The sequence below is a fragment of the Harpia harpyja genome, chromosome 15 (assembly GCF_026419915.1).
Source record: "Harpia harpyja isolate bHarHar1 chromosome 15, bHarHar1 primary haplotype, whole genome shotgun sequence".
NCBI classification, from domain to species: Eukaryota; Metazoa; Chordata; class Aves; order Accipitriformes; family Accipitridae; genus Harpia; species Harpia harpyja.
The window spans coordinates 31,378,424-31,391,640 of NC_068954.1; the positions used below are offsets into that span (position 1 = coordinate 31,378,424).

A 13,217-nucleotide genomic window follows, 5' to 3' on the forward strand; every position below is an offset into this window, starting at 1 on the left:
GCTGGTGGCGATGGCTCTCCCTGTCTCTCTCCAGAGCCTGAGCATGAGCTGTTCCTGGTGTACGGGAAGGGGCGTCCAGGCATCATCCGTGGGATGGACATGGGAGCCAAGGTGCCGGACGAGCATATGATCCCCATCGAGAACCTCATGAACCCCCGAGCGCTGGACTTCCATGCTGAGACTGGGTTCATCTACTTCGCTGACACCACCAGCTACCTCATTGGGCGCCAGAAGATTGATGGCACGGAGAGAGAGACCATCCTGAAGGATGGTGCGTGACCGGGGGGCCCAGCCTTGTCCCTCCCCAGCGGGGTCAGCCCCTGGGAGCTGGCAGCAATGGCCATCAGTGCATTTCTTCATGTAATGGCAGCGCTTCTGTCCTCTCCCTTGCGTCTTTGACCCTTAAAACTAAGGTTTGAAGCTGCTGTTTGGGTTTATCTGTAGAGTGCTGTTGAGAGACAGGTACAGAGCATGTGCCCCAGCAGAGGCAGGAGAGGGACCCCTGTCCCTGGATGTCCCCCTTCTGCCCAAGCTGGCCCTCCCCAATGCAGTCAGACAGGAGGAGGAGGAGGAGGGTGGGATGGGGGATTCTCAGTCAGGGTCCCTGGGGCTCAGTGCAGTGGCCAATCCATCCCCATGCTGCCAGCCGAATACATTTGTGTTGCCTGGGGTTGAACCAGCCAAGGACGCTCCTGAATTTGGCTTTTTCCAGCCCAGGCTTCCCGTGGCTCCAGGGGAGCTGCCTGCACTGGGGCTGGGGGGGCGGTCCGTCATCCCTGTCGGTTTGAGTTGGGCTCGGGTGGTGCCGAATGCACTGTGAATCATATGGGGCTGTCGCTTCCACTTTTCATCTTCCTGCTGCTGCGCAGCCCCGGTGATGAGTGCCCGCTCCTGCTTTTCCCCAAAGGCATCCACAACGTGGAAGGGATCGCTGTGGACTGGATGGGGAACAACCTGTACTGGACAGATGACGGCCCGAAAAAGACCATCAGCGTGGCTCGGCTGGAGAAGGCGGCCCAGACACGGAAGACACTGATCGAGGGGAAGATGACCCACCCCCGAGCCATCGTGGTGGACCCCCTGAACGGGTGCGGGTGCTTGGGCAGGCAGGGCTGGCTCCCAGGAGAGCACGGCCGCTCCTGCCCGCAGCGGGGACCAGCAGAGCTGGCGGTTGGGTCCCCAGCTCCGCACAGCGGTCGCTGCGTCTGAGCGGTCGCAGTGCCTCACGAGCTGCGGCAGCGGGGCCAGGCGGCAGCTGCTCCGGACGCGGTGATGGCAGCGGCTCTGTGCTGCGTGGCAGCTTCAGCCTGGGCTCGGCAGCGCTGGCATGGCCGGGAGGGCCGTCGGGCTGGGGCTTAGCCGTAGGCACAGGGCAGCAGGACCTCCCCGCTGCTTTGTGTTAGCTGCTCTGCGAGCAGCTGGAGAGGTCATACCTGGTTCGGTGGAGGCAGAGCTGGTCACTCTTCACATCGGTGGTGGGGTGGTCTCTGAGCCCAGCTCATCTGCGTCTGTAACAGCTTAGTGTCTGTGGCAGGTGGATGTACTGGACGGACTGGGAGGAGGATCCCAAGGACAGCAAGAGGGGCAAGATCGAGAGAGCCTGGATGGACGGTTCCAACCGCAACATCTTCATCACCTCCAAGACCGTCCTGTGGCCCAATGGGCTTAGCCTGGACATCCCAGCCAAAATCCTTTACTGGGTGGATGCTTTCTATGACCGCATTGAGATGGTCTATCTCAACGGCACCGAGCGGAAGGCAAGTGGAGGCCCCACGGGCTCTCGGACGCTGATTGCCCCAGAGCTGGGGCCGTGGTCAGCTGAGCCATCACCTCAGCTGGCTGCATCCACCGTGGGTCTGCTCAGTGGGTGGCTGGCCATGTTCGGCCATGCTCCCCCGCTGCCTGTTCCCTCCTCTCTCCTTCCAATGTCCCTTGCCCTGTGCCTCCATGTGGGCTTTCCCTGGGCGCCCATCCCAGCTAACGACCAGCCTCTTCGCCTCCCTGTGCCTGCAGATCGTGTATGAGGGACCTGAGCTGAATCACGCCTTCGGGCTGTGCCACTACAGCAGCTTCCTCTTCTGGACCGAGTACCGCAGCGGCAGCATCTACCGGCTGGACCAGGCCTCCAAGGTGGTGAGCCTGCTGCGGAACGAGCGCCCACCCATCTTCGAGATCCGGATGTACGACGCGCAGCAGCAGCAAGGTGCTGGGGCCACCTCTGCCTGGCACCTCGGGGACCTGCTATGCACGAGGGAACGGCGGGGCTGGAAGAGGGATGGGACTGGGGGCTGAAGAAGTACCCTGCCCAAGCAGCCCCCCACCTCTTTTTGCTTCATTTTGGCCATATCCCTGCCTGTCTGTCCATCCCCATTCACCCTGTCTCTCTCCGTAAACCCTGCTGTCACTCATCCCCTGCCCTTCCAGCCTTTCCTTTCTTTCTCCCCCTCCCTCCCTGCCTGCCAGGCTTCCTGGCTAGTTCTGCCAGGCTTTATGTCTCCTGAGGGGTCCCCTCTGCCTTGCATGGCCTGAAGAACTGGCGTCTCCAGCTGGGTTCCAACTGTGGAGCCTGCTGAGGGAGGCCGGGGGGCTGGGGGCACCCAGCAGACCCCGTGGCTCAGCAGGGTTTCCCGAGTGCTGAAGTCCCCTTCTCCTCACCCCTGCCTTACCTCCACAGTGGGCTCCAACAAGTGCCGTGTAAACAACGGCGGCTGCAGCAGCTTGTGCCTGGCTACCCCCCGGGGCCGTCAGTGTGCCTGTGCCGAGGACCAGATCCTGGGATCGGACTCTGTCACCTGCCAGGGTAGGCTGCCTTGGGGGCCCGGCCCCCAGTGGGGACCCCCTTTCCCCAAGGTATGGGTAGGGACGTGGGGTCTGCGGCTCCGCTCTGGCACATCAGCAGTGATGCCTCACGCAGTGGGGGGCTGGCCCGGGGCTCAGGGAGGTGGGTGCTCCCTGCACCCTTGGGAGCCTGCAGACAAGTGACGTTACCAGCTCCGGTTCCTCCTCTTGCACAATGGCAGCAGGACAGCCGCCTGCCCGGGGAAGCGGGTGGAAATCCCTGGTGGGGATCGCTGCACAGAAGCTGTGCAACCGTGTCTGATGCTGCCCGCGCAGTCGGGGTGGGTTCGTTCTGCTGCCGGTATGGGGGAGAGCCAGGTTCAGGGTGGGGAGCCTTGGTGGCTTTCCCACCTTAAATGAGGTGCTTTGCCAGCTTAAATGAGAGGGGTGAAGCTCTGCTGGTGCAGCCCGTGCATGCAGGCTGAGCCAGGGTCTCTCCCCCTCCACCGTGGGCTGCACCTTCTCGTTTCATGCTCAGGAGCTGGTGCACGTGGGCATGAGTGTCTATGTATACTCTCAGGGCTGCTGGGCAGTCATGTAGACGTCCTGCCAGCCTGGGGGCACAGGACTGTCCTTGCTGGTGCCCTGCACTTGGTTAAAATCATCCCCTCCCTTTGCTCTTCCCTTGCCAGCCAACCCGTCCTACATCCCCCCTCCGCAGTGCCAGCCTGGGGAGTTCGCCTGCAAGAACAACCGCTGCATCCAGGAGCGCTGGAAATGCGACGGGGACAACGACTGCCTGGACAACAGTGATGAAGCCCCTGAGCTCTGCCGTGCGTAGCCACCTCCTGCACAGCGGGATAGCGGTTTACACGCTCCTGGGGCAGCAGGGTTCGGGCTAAGCTTCCCCCAGATGTGGGGCCAGTGGCTGGGACAGGGTCGGGCAGCCAGGACCCCTGCGTCCCTTCCCCAGCTCTAGGAAGGGAGCAGGCTTGAGTGGTTGAGGGGGGAAATGCTGATTAGGATCCTGGATCCCCAGTTTGTCTGAGGCTCCCTTCCCTTTTTTGTCTTAGTTTTTCTCTCCACCAGACATGGAGGAGGAACGGGGGTGGGATGGAGAAGGGCAGGTCCTGAGTGTGTGTCTCCTCTGCAGACCAGCACACCTGCCCCTCAGACCGTTTCAAGTGCAAGAACAACCGCTGCATCCCCAACCGCTGGCTCTGCGATGGGGACAACGACTGTGGGAACAACGAGGATGAGTCCAACTCCACCTGCTCAGGTGAGGAGCCTGCCTCGTCCTTGGGGAACAGAGGGAGAGCTTGCACTACTGTGCCGAGATGTAGCCTTCGCTGTTCCCTGCACGCTGCAGGGCTGAAGCCGAGGTTTCGGGGCCTCGTGCCTCCCTGCTGCCCACCTTGCAGCCAGTTTGGCTTTTGTGCCTGTGCCTCGCAGGAGCCCTGGGGGGTTTGTTCCCTGCCTTTCCCCCAGGGAAGCCAGGCAGTGCCAGCTACTAAAGCTCTGTCTGTCTCTCCCTGAGCCAGCTCGGACCTGCTCCCCCAACCAGTTCTCCTGTGCCAGTGGGCGCTGCATCCCCATCTCCTGGACGTGTGACCTGGATGATGACTGCGGGGACCGCTCCGACGAGTCTGCCTCCTGCGGTGAGCTGGGGCGGGGAGCGCTGGGAGCACAGGGCCCTTTGGGGGAGCACCGCTCCTCACCCCACTGCGGGGCAGAGGCACCGGTGGGGCCAGATGTGAGGGTTGGGGCACAGGGTGTCTCCCCCACACTGATCGTGCTTCTGCCTCCTCTGCAGCCTACCCGACCTGCTTCCCCTTGACACAATTCACCTGCAACAACGGGCGCTGCATAAACATCAACTGGCGGTGTGACAATGGTAAGGACCACGGCCCCGCAGCTGCCAAGGGGGGCACAGCCGGGGACGGCGAGATCAGATGCAGAGGTGCCAGCCTGGCAGGGGACCCTGTTCCTGCAAGGGCCACGTCTCAGCCTTGTGCTAAATGGCAGAGCCCAGGCCCTGAAGGGAGGAGGCATTAGCTGAAGCTGTAAGCGCATCCTGCAACACCGAGACCCACATTTTCCTTGACTGCCCTTGGGGGAGCGTGTGTTGCAGGAATAGCTTGGCAGGGATCATTTCGGCAAACCTTGGCGTTCTTTGCAAGGTGGCCAAAACTCTGCCTCGGTGCCTGAGACAAGTGTGGAGTGGCCTGTGCTGCTGGCGGGGCTGAGCCAGGTCCCGTAGCCCCGGGGAAGGCAGGAGAGGTCTCCTGGCGAGCTCACATCTGGCCTTGGATCTGTTCCAGGGCCAGGTCTCGGAGAGGTGGTTTGCCCCAAGGCTGCTTTCCTTCCCCACAGGTTTATTTCGGTCATCCTAGCAGCTCTGCATTATTAGGTTTAATTAGTGGCTTCACAGCAGATGAGACGCATTCAGAGCTGCAGAGTACATGTACCGGTGCAGGGGGTTAGCGGGGAGCTGTGGGTGCAGGTCTCTCCCTGGGGTCTTCCTGAGCAAGTGGCCTCTGCCTCCTGGGGCAACCCGACCTCTGAGCCATCCCCGCCAAGGGATGGTCTCTTTTCCTGAGGATGCACTGGTGCTGGCAGCCAGGCGCTCGCAAAAGCGACAGCCTTGGCGTGGAGCGCCTCTGTGCAGCCACGAGCTTTGCCAGGCACCTGCGGGGCAGGAGCTGCAGCGATGAGGGCCTCGCAGCCCTGTTGCCCTGGGCTCCCCCAGCACCCTCCGCTGCTTCTGGTCTCGCCTCCCAGGCCGCTCGGTGTGCCTGCGCAGCTTCTGTGTGTCCCGTTCCATGTCAGTGTTCACGTCCCGGCGTCAGCGTGTTTTTGTGCCACCCTCTGTGCGTGTGCCGTGTTGTGTTGTTTTGTTTGTCATTGTGCCCACTCTCCTGTCTGGTTGGTTCTGTGTTTCAGAAAAAGATTGTGGGGATGGCTCTGACGAAAAGAACTGTCCAAAGCCTACCGGTTAGTGCATAGATCAACATGCACCAGACCCCAACCTGGCCCCATGCAACCCCCAAACCTGCCCCCTCCAGAATGCTGCAAGCCCCATGGGCTGCTTCTCCAGACACTGGCAATGCCCCCTGCGCTCTCTGGCAATGCCGTGCTCTCTGGCAACGCACCCCATGCTCTCTGGAAATTCCTCCAGCAGCGGGAGGGACATGCTGGGTGCCAGGGAGCGAAGCAGCCATCCCTCCCAGCTCACCAAGTGGAGTTGCTCGGGAAGCTCCTGTTGATGGGAGCCCGGAGAGGTCGGGGTCTGCAGCTGCAGGAGCTGGGCTGCTGGTGAAGCTGCATGGCAGCTGTCAGTGCCATCGTCCCCATGCCCATCGTGAGCTCCCCTGTGCAGGGGGAGACTGAGGCACCGGGAGGCAAAGGCCCTTTACCGAGCTCAGGCAGGGTGTCTGCAGCAGAGCAGAGCCCTGTGGTGGTTCGAGCAAGCCAGGCCAGCCCCGTGCCTGGTGCCGGCGCCAGCAGGGCCGGCGGAGGGGCTGCATTGCCAGTGTCCCGGTACTATCAGACTAAATCTTCCCCTGCCCATCAGTGGGCGATGGGGTTTGCTCCAGGCAAGCTGACACCCCCCAATTGGCCATACCAGCCCACCTCCCCAGGGATGCACCCTGTGAAGGAGTGCACCATCTCCCCAGCTCCGCTCCTCCGTGGAGTGGAGCGGTCCCCTTGGTGCTGGGCGCCCTCTCAGCCTCCCCAGGTACATGGCTGATCTATGCAGTTTCTGTGTTTCATTTTCTTTGTGCGCTGCTGGTGCTGTGGCTGCGCCTGGCGAGCGTGTTGGGTGGCGGGAGGGCCAGGGGCTCTCCGTTCAGCCCGGCCTCTCCGGTGGGGGTCCTGCTGCCGCCGGGGCTGCCCATCACCCCACGTCCTGTCTGTCGGCGTGGTCTGTCCGATCCCCGTCGTTCCCCGCTTTCCCCGGCTGCCTCCTCTGGCAGGAGGGTCTCTGCCTTCCTCCCTCCTGCCGTGCCTCCGCCAGCCCTCCCTCCCGGCCGGCCGGGCGCTCTCTGAGCCCCTTCCCGCTCTTCTTGCCTCTCCAGACAATGACTGCGGAGACAACAGCGACGAGGCGGGCTGCAGCCACTCCTGCTCCAGCAACCAGTTCAAGTGCAACAGTGGGCGCTGCATCCCCGTGCACTGGACCTGCGATGGGGACAATGACTGCGGGGACTACAGCGACGAGACTCACGCCAACTGCACCAACCAGGGTGAGCCCCAGGCCGTGGCGGGGCCGGGCTGCCCCTGTGCTGCTGCTCAGTGTCCTCCCCCGGGGGCCCCAGGTCCTGCCCTGGGAGGGAGGGAGCGAGCGAGCGGCAGATGGACCCTCAGCTCTGCTGCTGTTCTGCCTGGAGAGCCGAAAGCCCCCCCTGAGCAGAGCCCCCCCCCCCCCCTTTCCAGGCAGGCAATCCTGCAGCCCACCACGGGTGCCCAGATACCCCTCTCCTGCACCTCTGGGTGCCCCTGGCCCTTTCCCTGCCCTTTCCCTGCGGGGCTGAGTGCCCAGTCCTCCTCTCACCCCCTGAGCCCACCCAGTTCCCAGCTCCCTGGGGCAAAGGCAGTGAGCGGGTGTGCATGCCCTCCCACCAGCAACGCGCCCGCCCGGGGGCTGCCACACTGACGAGTTCCAGTGCCGGCTGGACGGGCTCTGCATCCCCATGCGCTGGCGCTGCGACGGCGACACGGACTGCATGGACTCCAGTGACGAGAAGAACTGCGAGGGGGTCACCCATGTCTGTGACCCCAACGTCAAGTTTGGCTGCAAAGACTCAGGTGAGAGCAGGGGAGGGGGGAACCGCTGCTCCCTGCCCTCTCTGACCTGGGGAAGGGGCTGGGACCCGCCTGGGCTTGGTGGGGATGGGGACAGTGGTGGAGGGACACCAGCTCTGAGGCAGCCGGGACCCAGAGTGCCTGAAATAATGTCTCCTCTGCGTCTGATCTGCCTCCTCCTCGCTCCCGCCTCGGCAGCTCGCTGCATCAGCAAAGCCTGGGTCTGCGATGGGGACAGCGACTGCGAGGACAACTCAGACGAGGAGAACTGCGAGTCGCTGGTGTGCAAACCTCCCTCCCACACCTGCGCCAACAACACCTCCATCTGCCTCCCCCCCGAGAAGCTCTGTGACGGCTCTGACGACTGTGGGGACGGCTCTGACGAGGGCGAGCTCTGCGGTGAGTACAGAGCTGGGCACCAGGACAGGGGGTCTCCCCTGGCTGGGAGCAGGATGAGGACCTGACAGTCACACCCTCTCTCTGCAGACCAGTGCTCCTTGAACAACGGCGGCTGCAGCCACAACTGCACCGTGGCCCCCGGCGAGGGCATCGTCTGCTCATGTCCGCTGGGGATGGAGCTGGGCTCGGACAACAAGACCTGCCAGATCCAGAGCTACTGTGCCAAGCACCTCAAGTGCAGCCAGAAGTGCGAGCAGGACAAGTACAACGTCAAGTGCTCCTGCTACGAGGGTTGGATGCTGGAGCCTGATGGCGAGAGCTGCCGCAGCCTGGGTGTGTGCGGGTGGGCTGCGGGGGCTGGCAGCATTGCTCCAGCTGCCTGTGATGGGGGTTGTCCTCCCCCCGCTCTCGGAGGCAGCAGCAGCAGAGCTGAGGACTGTGCTGACGGGCACGGCCGGGTCCTGGGGGAATCTGTCTGCTGACAGTGGACCCCTCACTGTTCCCACCTGGCACAAGCAGCCCTTTATGGTGCAGGGGTGTGGGTGGTCCTGTAGCTGGGGCTGGGGCCAGGAGCGAGGGACACCCTCACCCTGCCTTGTCCGTGCCACCCTTCTGACCCTGCCCTGCTTTCCCCAGACCCCTTCAAGCCGTTCATCATATTCTCCAACCGCCACGAGATCCGCCGCATTGACCTGCACCGGGGTGACTACAGCGTCCTGGTCCCTGGGCTGCGCAACACCATTGCCTTGGACTTCCACCTCAACCAGAGCTCACTGTACTGGACCGACGTGGTGGAGGACAAAATCTACAGGGGAAAGCTGCTCGAGAATGGGGGTGCGTAGCCCTGGGGGCATGGAGCAAGCTGGTGGGGGCCAGACAGGTGGGAAAGCAGGGGTACGGTTCTGGGACAGGGTGTCAGCAATGACTCCTTGGCACCCTGCCATGGTGCAGCCGCTGGAGTCCACAGCCCCTGTAGTGATTCCGTTCTGCTCTCCAAAGTTGCTAATTATGTAGGAGTTAATTAGCATTCCCAGCACTTCCCTAATGGTAATTGCAGCCCAGCAGCTGGGAGCACAAAGCCGGGCCCCCTCCCCACCAGTGCTGCAGAGCTGCGGGAGGGGGCACCTGCAGGGGGACAGCGAGAGCCCAGCGCCGGGACCACAGACATGGGGCTGAGCCCTTTGGGGTTCAGGCCCCGCTTGGGGAAGAAGCATCCCCCCGCCATCGACCCCAGTCAAGCCAGCTGGAACTGTTCCAGACTGGGGCGCGATGGTGGCGGGTGGGCTAGGGGAGAGGCACCAGCCTGAGCCCTCCCGGCGCTGTGCCCTGCAGCTCTGACCAGCTTCGAGGTGGTGATACAGTACGGGCTGGCCACCCCCGAGGGGCTGGCCGTGGACTGGATCGCTGGCAACATCTACTGGGTGGAGAGCAACCTGGACCAGATCGAGGTGGCCAAGCTGGACGGCACCATGCGAACCACGCTGCTGGCCGGGGACATCGAGCATCCCCGCGCCATTGCCCTGGACCCCCGCTATGGGTAAGGCAGGAGGTGATATCGGTCACCAGGACACGGTGGCACCCTCGGGGTCTCGCGGGGGGTCCAGGCCATGGGCTCCTGCCTGGGCACGCGCCCCACTGCCGATTCAGGAGGCAGAGCCCGGTGTCCCCTTGCTGACCATGCCTGCTCGCTGTCCCTCGCAGGATCCTTTTCTGGACAGACTGGGACGCCAGCCTGCCCCGCATCGAGGCCGCCTCCATGAGCGGCGCGGGCCGGCGCACCATCCACAAGGAGACGGGCTCGGGAGGCTGGCCCAACGGGCTCACCGTCGACTACCTGGAGAAGCGCATCCTCTGGATCGATGCCAGGTAGGACCAGGACGCCCATCTGCGCCCGGTGCCTCCCCATCCCCATCCCCTCTGGAGCCCTGCCCTCCCCATCCCTCCCAGCTCTGGCACCTTCCCCTCGCTCGTGTGTTGTTCTGCCGTTTGACTGCTGGGCTGGGAGCGAAAGCCTTTGCTCTGTGGGGTCTGTTTGTGTCTGCAACACGTTCCAGCCCTTGCTCTGGGTTTTCTCCTCTGTGGGGGCTCCGATCCCTGGTGTAAACCAGCAGTCGTTCTCCTCCGCGGCGTTAAGCAGAGCAGAGGAGGCAGCTGCTTAGACCCTGTGGGTTGTTGCTGTTGGGTTAAAGACCTGGCCTTTGCCTGTGCCTGGTGCCCCTTGCCCAGCTGTCTGCCTGCTCTTACCCTTTTTCTCTGCCGGGCCCAGGTCAGATGCCATCTACTCAGCCCTGTATGACGGCACGGGGCACATCGAGGTGCTGCGGGGACACGAGTACCTGTCGCATCCCTTTGCTGTCACCCTGTACGGGGGTGAGGTCTACTGGACCGACTGGCGCACCAACACGCTGGCCAAGGCCAACAAGTGGACAGGGCACAACGTGACAGTGGTGCAGAGGACCAACACGCAGCCTTTCGACTTGCAGGTGTATCACCCCTCCCGGCAGCCCCTGGGTGAGGCCTGGGGAAGTGGAGGCGGCGGGACAGGGTGGGGGGAGATGGCACCGGCACTCAGTGTGCGCCCACAGCCGCTCAGAGCATCACGTGGGAGCCGTTCCCACGCCCGTGGCTGTCCCTTCTCACCTCCGCTATGGCCTTGGCCAGCCGGCAAAGAAGTGTCCTGGGGTGATGAGGCTGATGGGTCAGAGCTCCTCGATGGGGCAGGCAGGGAGGTCTGCAGCTCTCTGGGGCCTCCTGGGTAGGTGTCCCCTGGAACAGGGACGTCGCTGAGTCTTATCCCTTTTGCAGCTCCTAACCCCTGTGAAGCCAATGGGGGCAAAGGGCCCTGTTCCCACCTCTGCCTCATCAACTACAACCGCACGTTGTCCTGTGCCTGCCCCCACCTCATGAAGTTGGACAAGGACAATACAACCTGCTACGGTAGGGGGTCTGCCCAGGCCACCCAGGGACGGGGAGGATGAGTGGCTGCTTTGGAGCCAGCTCTGCAGACCAGGCTTGAGGTCCTACGACTGCCCCTCTCATTGTTCTCCCCAGAGTTTAAGAAGTTCCTGCTGTATGCGCGGCAGATGGAGATCCGGGGTGTGGACATCGACAACCCCTACTACAACTACATCATCTCTTTCACGGTGCCTGACATCGACAACGTCACGGTGGTGGACTACGATGCCCTGGAGCAGCGTATTTACTGGTCTGATGTCCGCACCCAGACCATCAAGAGAGCCTTCATCAACGGCACCGGCGTGGAGACTGTCGTCTCTGCGGGTGGGTGTGGAGGATCATCGCTCTGCACGGCTGCTGCCGTCAGGTCCTGGAGCCAGGCAGAGCCACCAGCCCTCCAGAGGCTTCGGCTCCATGAGATCGGCCCTTCCTCTTCATCTGAGCATCATCCCAGCCCTGTTCTCGCAACTAACGAGTCTTCCTTCTCCGTTCCCTTTCAGACCTGCCCAACGCTCACGGCCTCTCTGTGGATTGGGTTTCCAGAAACCTCTTCTGGACCAGCTACGACGCCAACAAGAAGCAGATCAACGTGGCTCGGCTAGACGGCTCCTTCAAGAACGCGGTGATCCAGGGGCTGGACAAGCCTCACTGCCTGGTGGTTCACCCACTCCGGGGGTAAGTCTCTGGCGGGATGTGGTGCCAGCAGGCTCAGGGTCAGGCCAGAAGCGTCAAAGGAGGAGGTGTTTGTGCAGACTCACGTGTGTGTGCGCGTGACAGTGCACGTGTGCCATGGAGGAGAGAACAGGTTGCTTTCCCTATGTGTCAGTGCGTGTAGGAGGTGTGTGAGAGGAGACGGGGCCACAGCTCGGGAGGTGCGTGTCTGTTGGTATGCGCAAAGCAGCAGGCTGCGTTTCCGTACATGCATGTGTGCGCGTGAAGAACAGGCTGCAGATAAGCGTGCATCCACGAGCGTGTGCCGGTCTGGGTGTACGCGGGGCTTTGCTGGGCAGGGCCGCACGAGTGCTTGCAAACACCAAACTCCCTCCCAGGTTGCAGCACTGGAGGCGAGGAGACTGTCGGGCTGCCCAGGCTGTGCAGCGAGAGGGGAGAGATGCCAACACGGGGCGGGAGAGCAGGCTGGGGTGGCGGGGGCTGGCGGAGCCTGGGTGGGCTGGGAGGGCAGCAGAGCTGCATGTGGGCCATCTCCGCGGGGCTGTTGGAGCCGCGTGCTCAGTGTCCCCTCACCGGTGCAGGAAGCTCTACTGGACAGACGGAGACAACATCAGCGTGGCCAACATGGACGGCAGCAACCGCACTCTTCTCTTCACCAACCAGAAAGGGCCTGTTGGTACGGACCCCCCCTGCTCCCCCCGGTACTACCCTGCCTTGTGGTGTCCTTGCTGGCCCTAAAAGCCTCAAGCCTCCACTCTGGCAGCCCTGGCTCCCCAGGGGGCTGGCAGCTGGTTTGTGCTGGGTCACCCTGACCTCACGTGCCCGTTTTCTCCATCACCCCATCCACTCTGCCAGTCCCATCCCACCTCCCAGATGGTGACGGTCCCTGTGTGCCGCCTGGACACTGATGGTCCATTGCTTTCCAGGCCTGGCCATTGACTACCCAGAGAGCAAGCTGTACTGGATCAGCTCTGGCAATGGCACCATCAACAGATGCAACCTGGACGGCAGCAACCTGGAGGTGATCGAGTCCGTGAAGGGTCAGCTGAGCAAGGCGACGGCCCTGGCCATCATGGGTGAGAGCTGGCAGGGTGATGGTGGCGGTTCGTGAAGCCCTTTCCCTTTCTCCTGGCCCTGCCCAAACACAAGACTGCTCATTTCCACCTCTAGCAGCTGTGGAGGAGATGCTTCTCCACCAAAGGCTGAGCTCAGACCCCTTTTTCCAAGCCATCGCCTGTAAATCTGTGTGGAGCCACCGCTCTTTGCTGCTAGGGTGGGAGGGGATGGGGAAAGCTGCTGCATATTCCTGCCTTCTCCTCCCAGGCAACAAACTGTGGTGGGCTGACCAGGCCTCCGAGAGGATGGGCACCTGCAACAAGAAGGATGGGACGGAGGTGACAGTGCTGCGCAACAGCACCACGCTGGTGATGCACATGAAGGTGTACGACGAGAGCATCCAGCAAGGTGAGCACGTGGTCCCAGGGCAGAGAACCTGTAAGGATGGGCAGCGTTTCATCCGCTCCACCCAGGTGCCAGCGGGGCCAGAATGTGTCCCACAGTGGCCGGGTGGCCGGCTGACCCTGTCCCTTCTCGCTGGCCCAAGCCTG

At 62.9% G+C, this 13,217-nt stretch overlaps 1 protein-coding gene across 8 annotated transcripts in view; it reads left to right on the forward strand.

Annotated features, from left to right (window-relative positions):
- The window catches only part of LRP1 (LDL receptor related protein 1), a 91,525-nt gene that overhangs the window by 48,309 nt on the left and 29,999 nt on the right, over window positions 1–13,217 (forward strand). For 5 of the 8 annotated variants that reach the window (XR_008238541.1, XM_052810108.1, XM_052810109.1 and 2 more), the window contains 24 exons: window positions 35–271; window positions 908–1,088; window positions 1,535–1,757; window positions 2,014–2,203; window positions 2,675–2,800; window positions 3,471–3,611; window positions 3,932–4,057; window positions 4,320–4,436; window positions 4,592–4,672; window positions 5,722–5,772; window positions 6,858–7,025; window positions 7,405–7,587; window positions 7,783–7,983; window positions 8,071–8,316; window positions 8,620–8,817; window positions 9,316–9,520; window positions 9,685–9,849; window positions 10,250–10,494; window positions 10,789–10,920; window positions 11,035–11,262; window positions 11,439–11,613; window positions 12,192–12,286; window positions 12,537–12,686; window positions 12,934–13,074. Coding sequence is in view for 7 of the 8 variants with exons in the window: in XM_052810108.1 (XP_052666068.1) it covers window positions 35–271; window positions 908–1,088; window positions 1,535–1,757; window positions 2,014–2,203; window positions 2,675–2,800; window positions 3,471–3,611; window positions 3,932–4,057; window positions 4,320–4,436; window positions 4,592–4,672; window positions 5,722–5,772; window positions 6,858–7,025; window positions 7,405–7,587; window positions 7,783–7,983; window positions 8,071–8,316; window positions 8,620–8,817; window positions 9,316–9,520; window positions 9,685–9,849; window positions 10,250–10,494; window positions 10,789–10,920; window positions 11,035–11,262; window positions 11,439–11,613; window positions 12,192–12,286; window positions 12,537–12,686; window positions 12,934–13,074 (4,005 nt within the window). In the remaining variant the exon portion in view is untranslated. The remainder of the gene's footprint in view (window positions 1–34; window positions 272–907; window positions 1,089–1,534; window positions 1,758–2,013; window positions 2,204–2,674; window positions 2,801–3,470; window positions 3,612–3,931; window positions 4,058–4,319; window positions 4,437–4,591; window positions 4,673–5,721; window positions 5,773–6,857; window positions 7,026–7,404; window positions 7,588–7,782; window positions 7,984–8,070; window positions 8,317–8,619; window positions 8,818–9,315; window positions 9,521–9,684; window positions 9,850–10,249; window positions 10,495–10,788; window positions 10,921–11,034; window positions 11,263–11,438; window positions 11,614–12,191; window positions 12,287–12,536; window positions 12,687–12,933; window positions 13,075–13,217) is intronic. The other 3 variants (XM_052810111.1, XM_052810112.1, XM_052810115.1) reach the window with 2 other exon arrangements.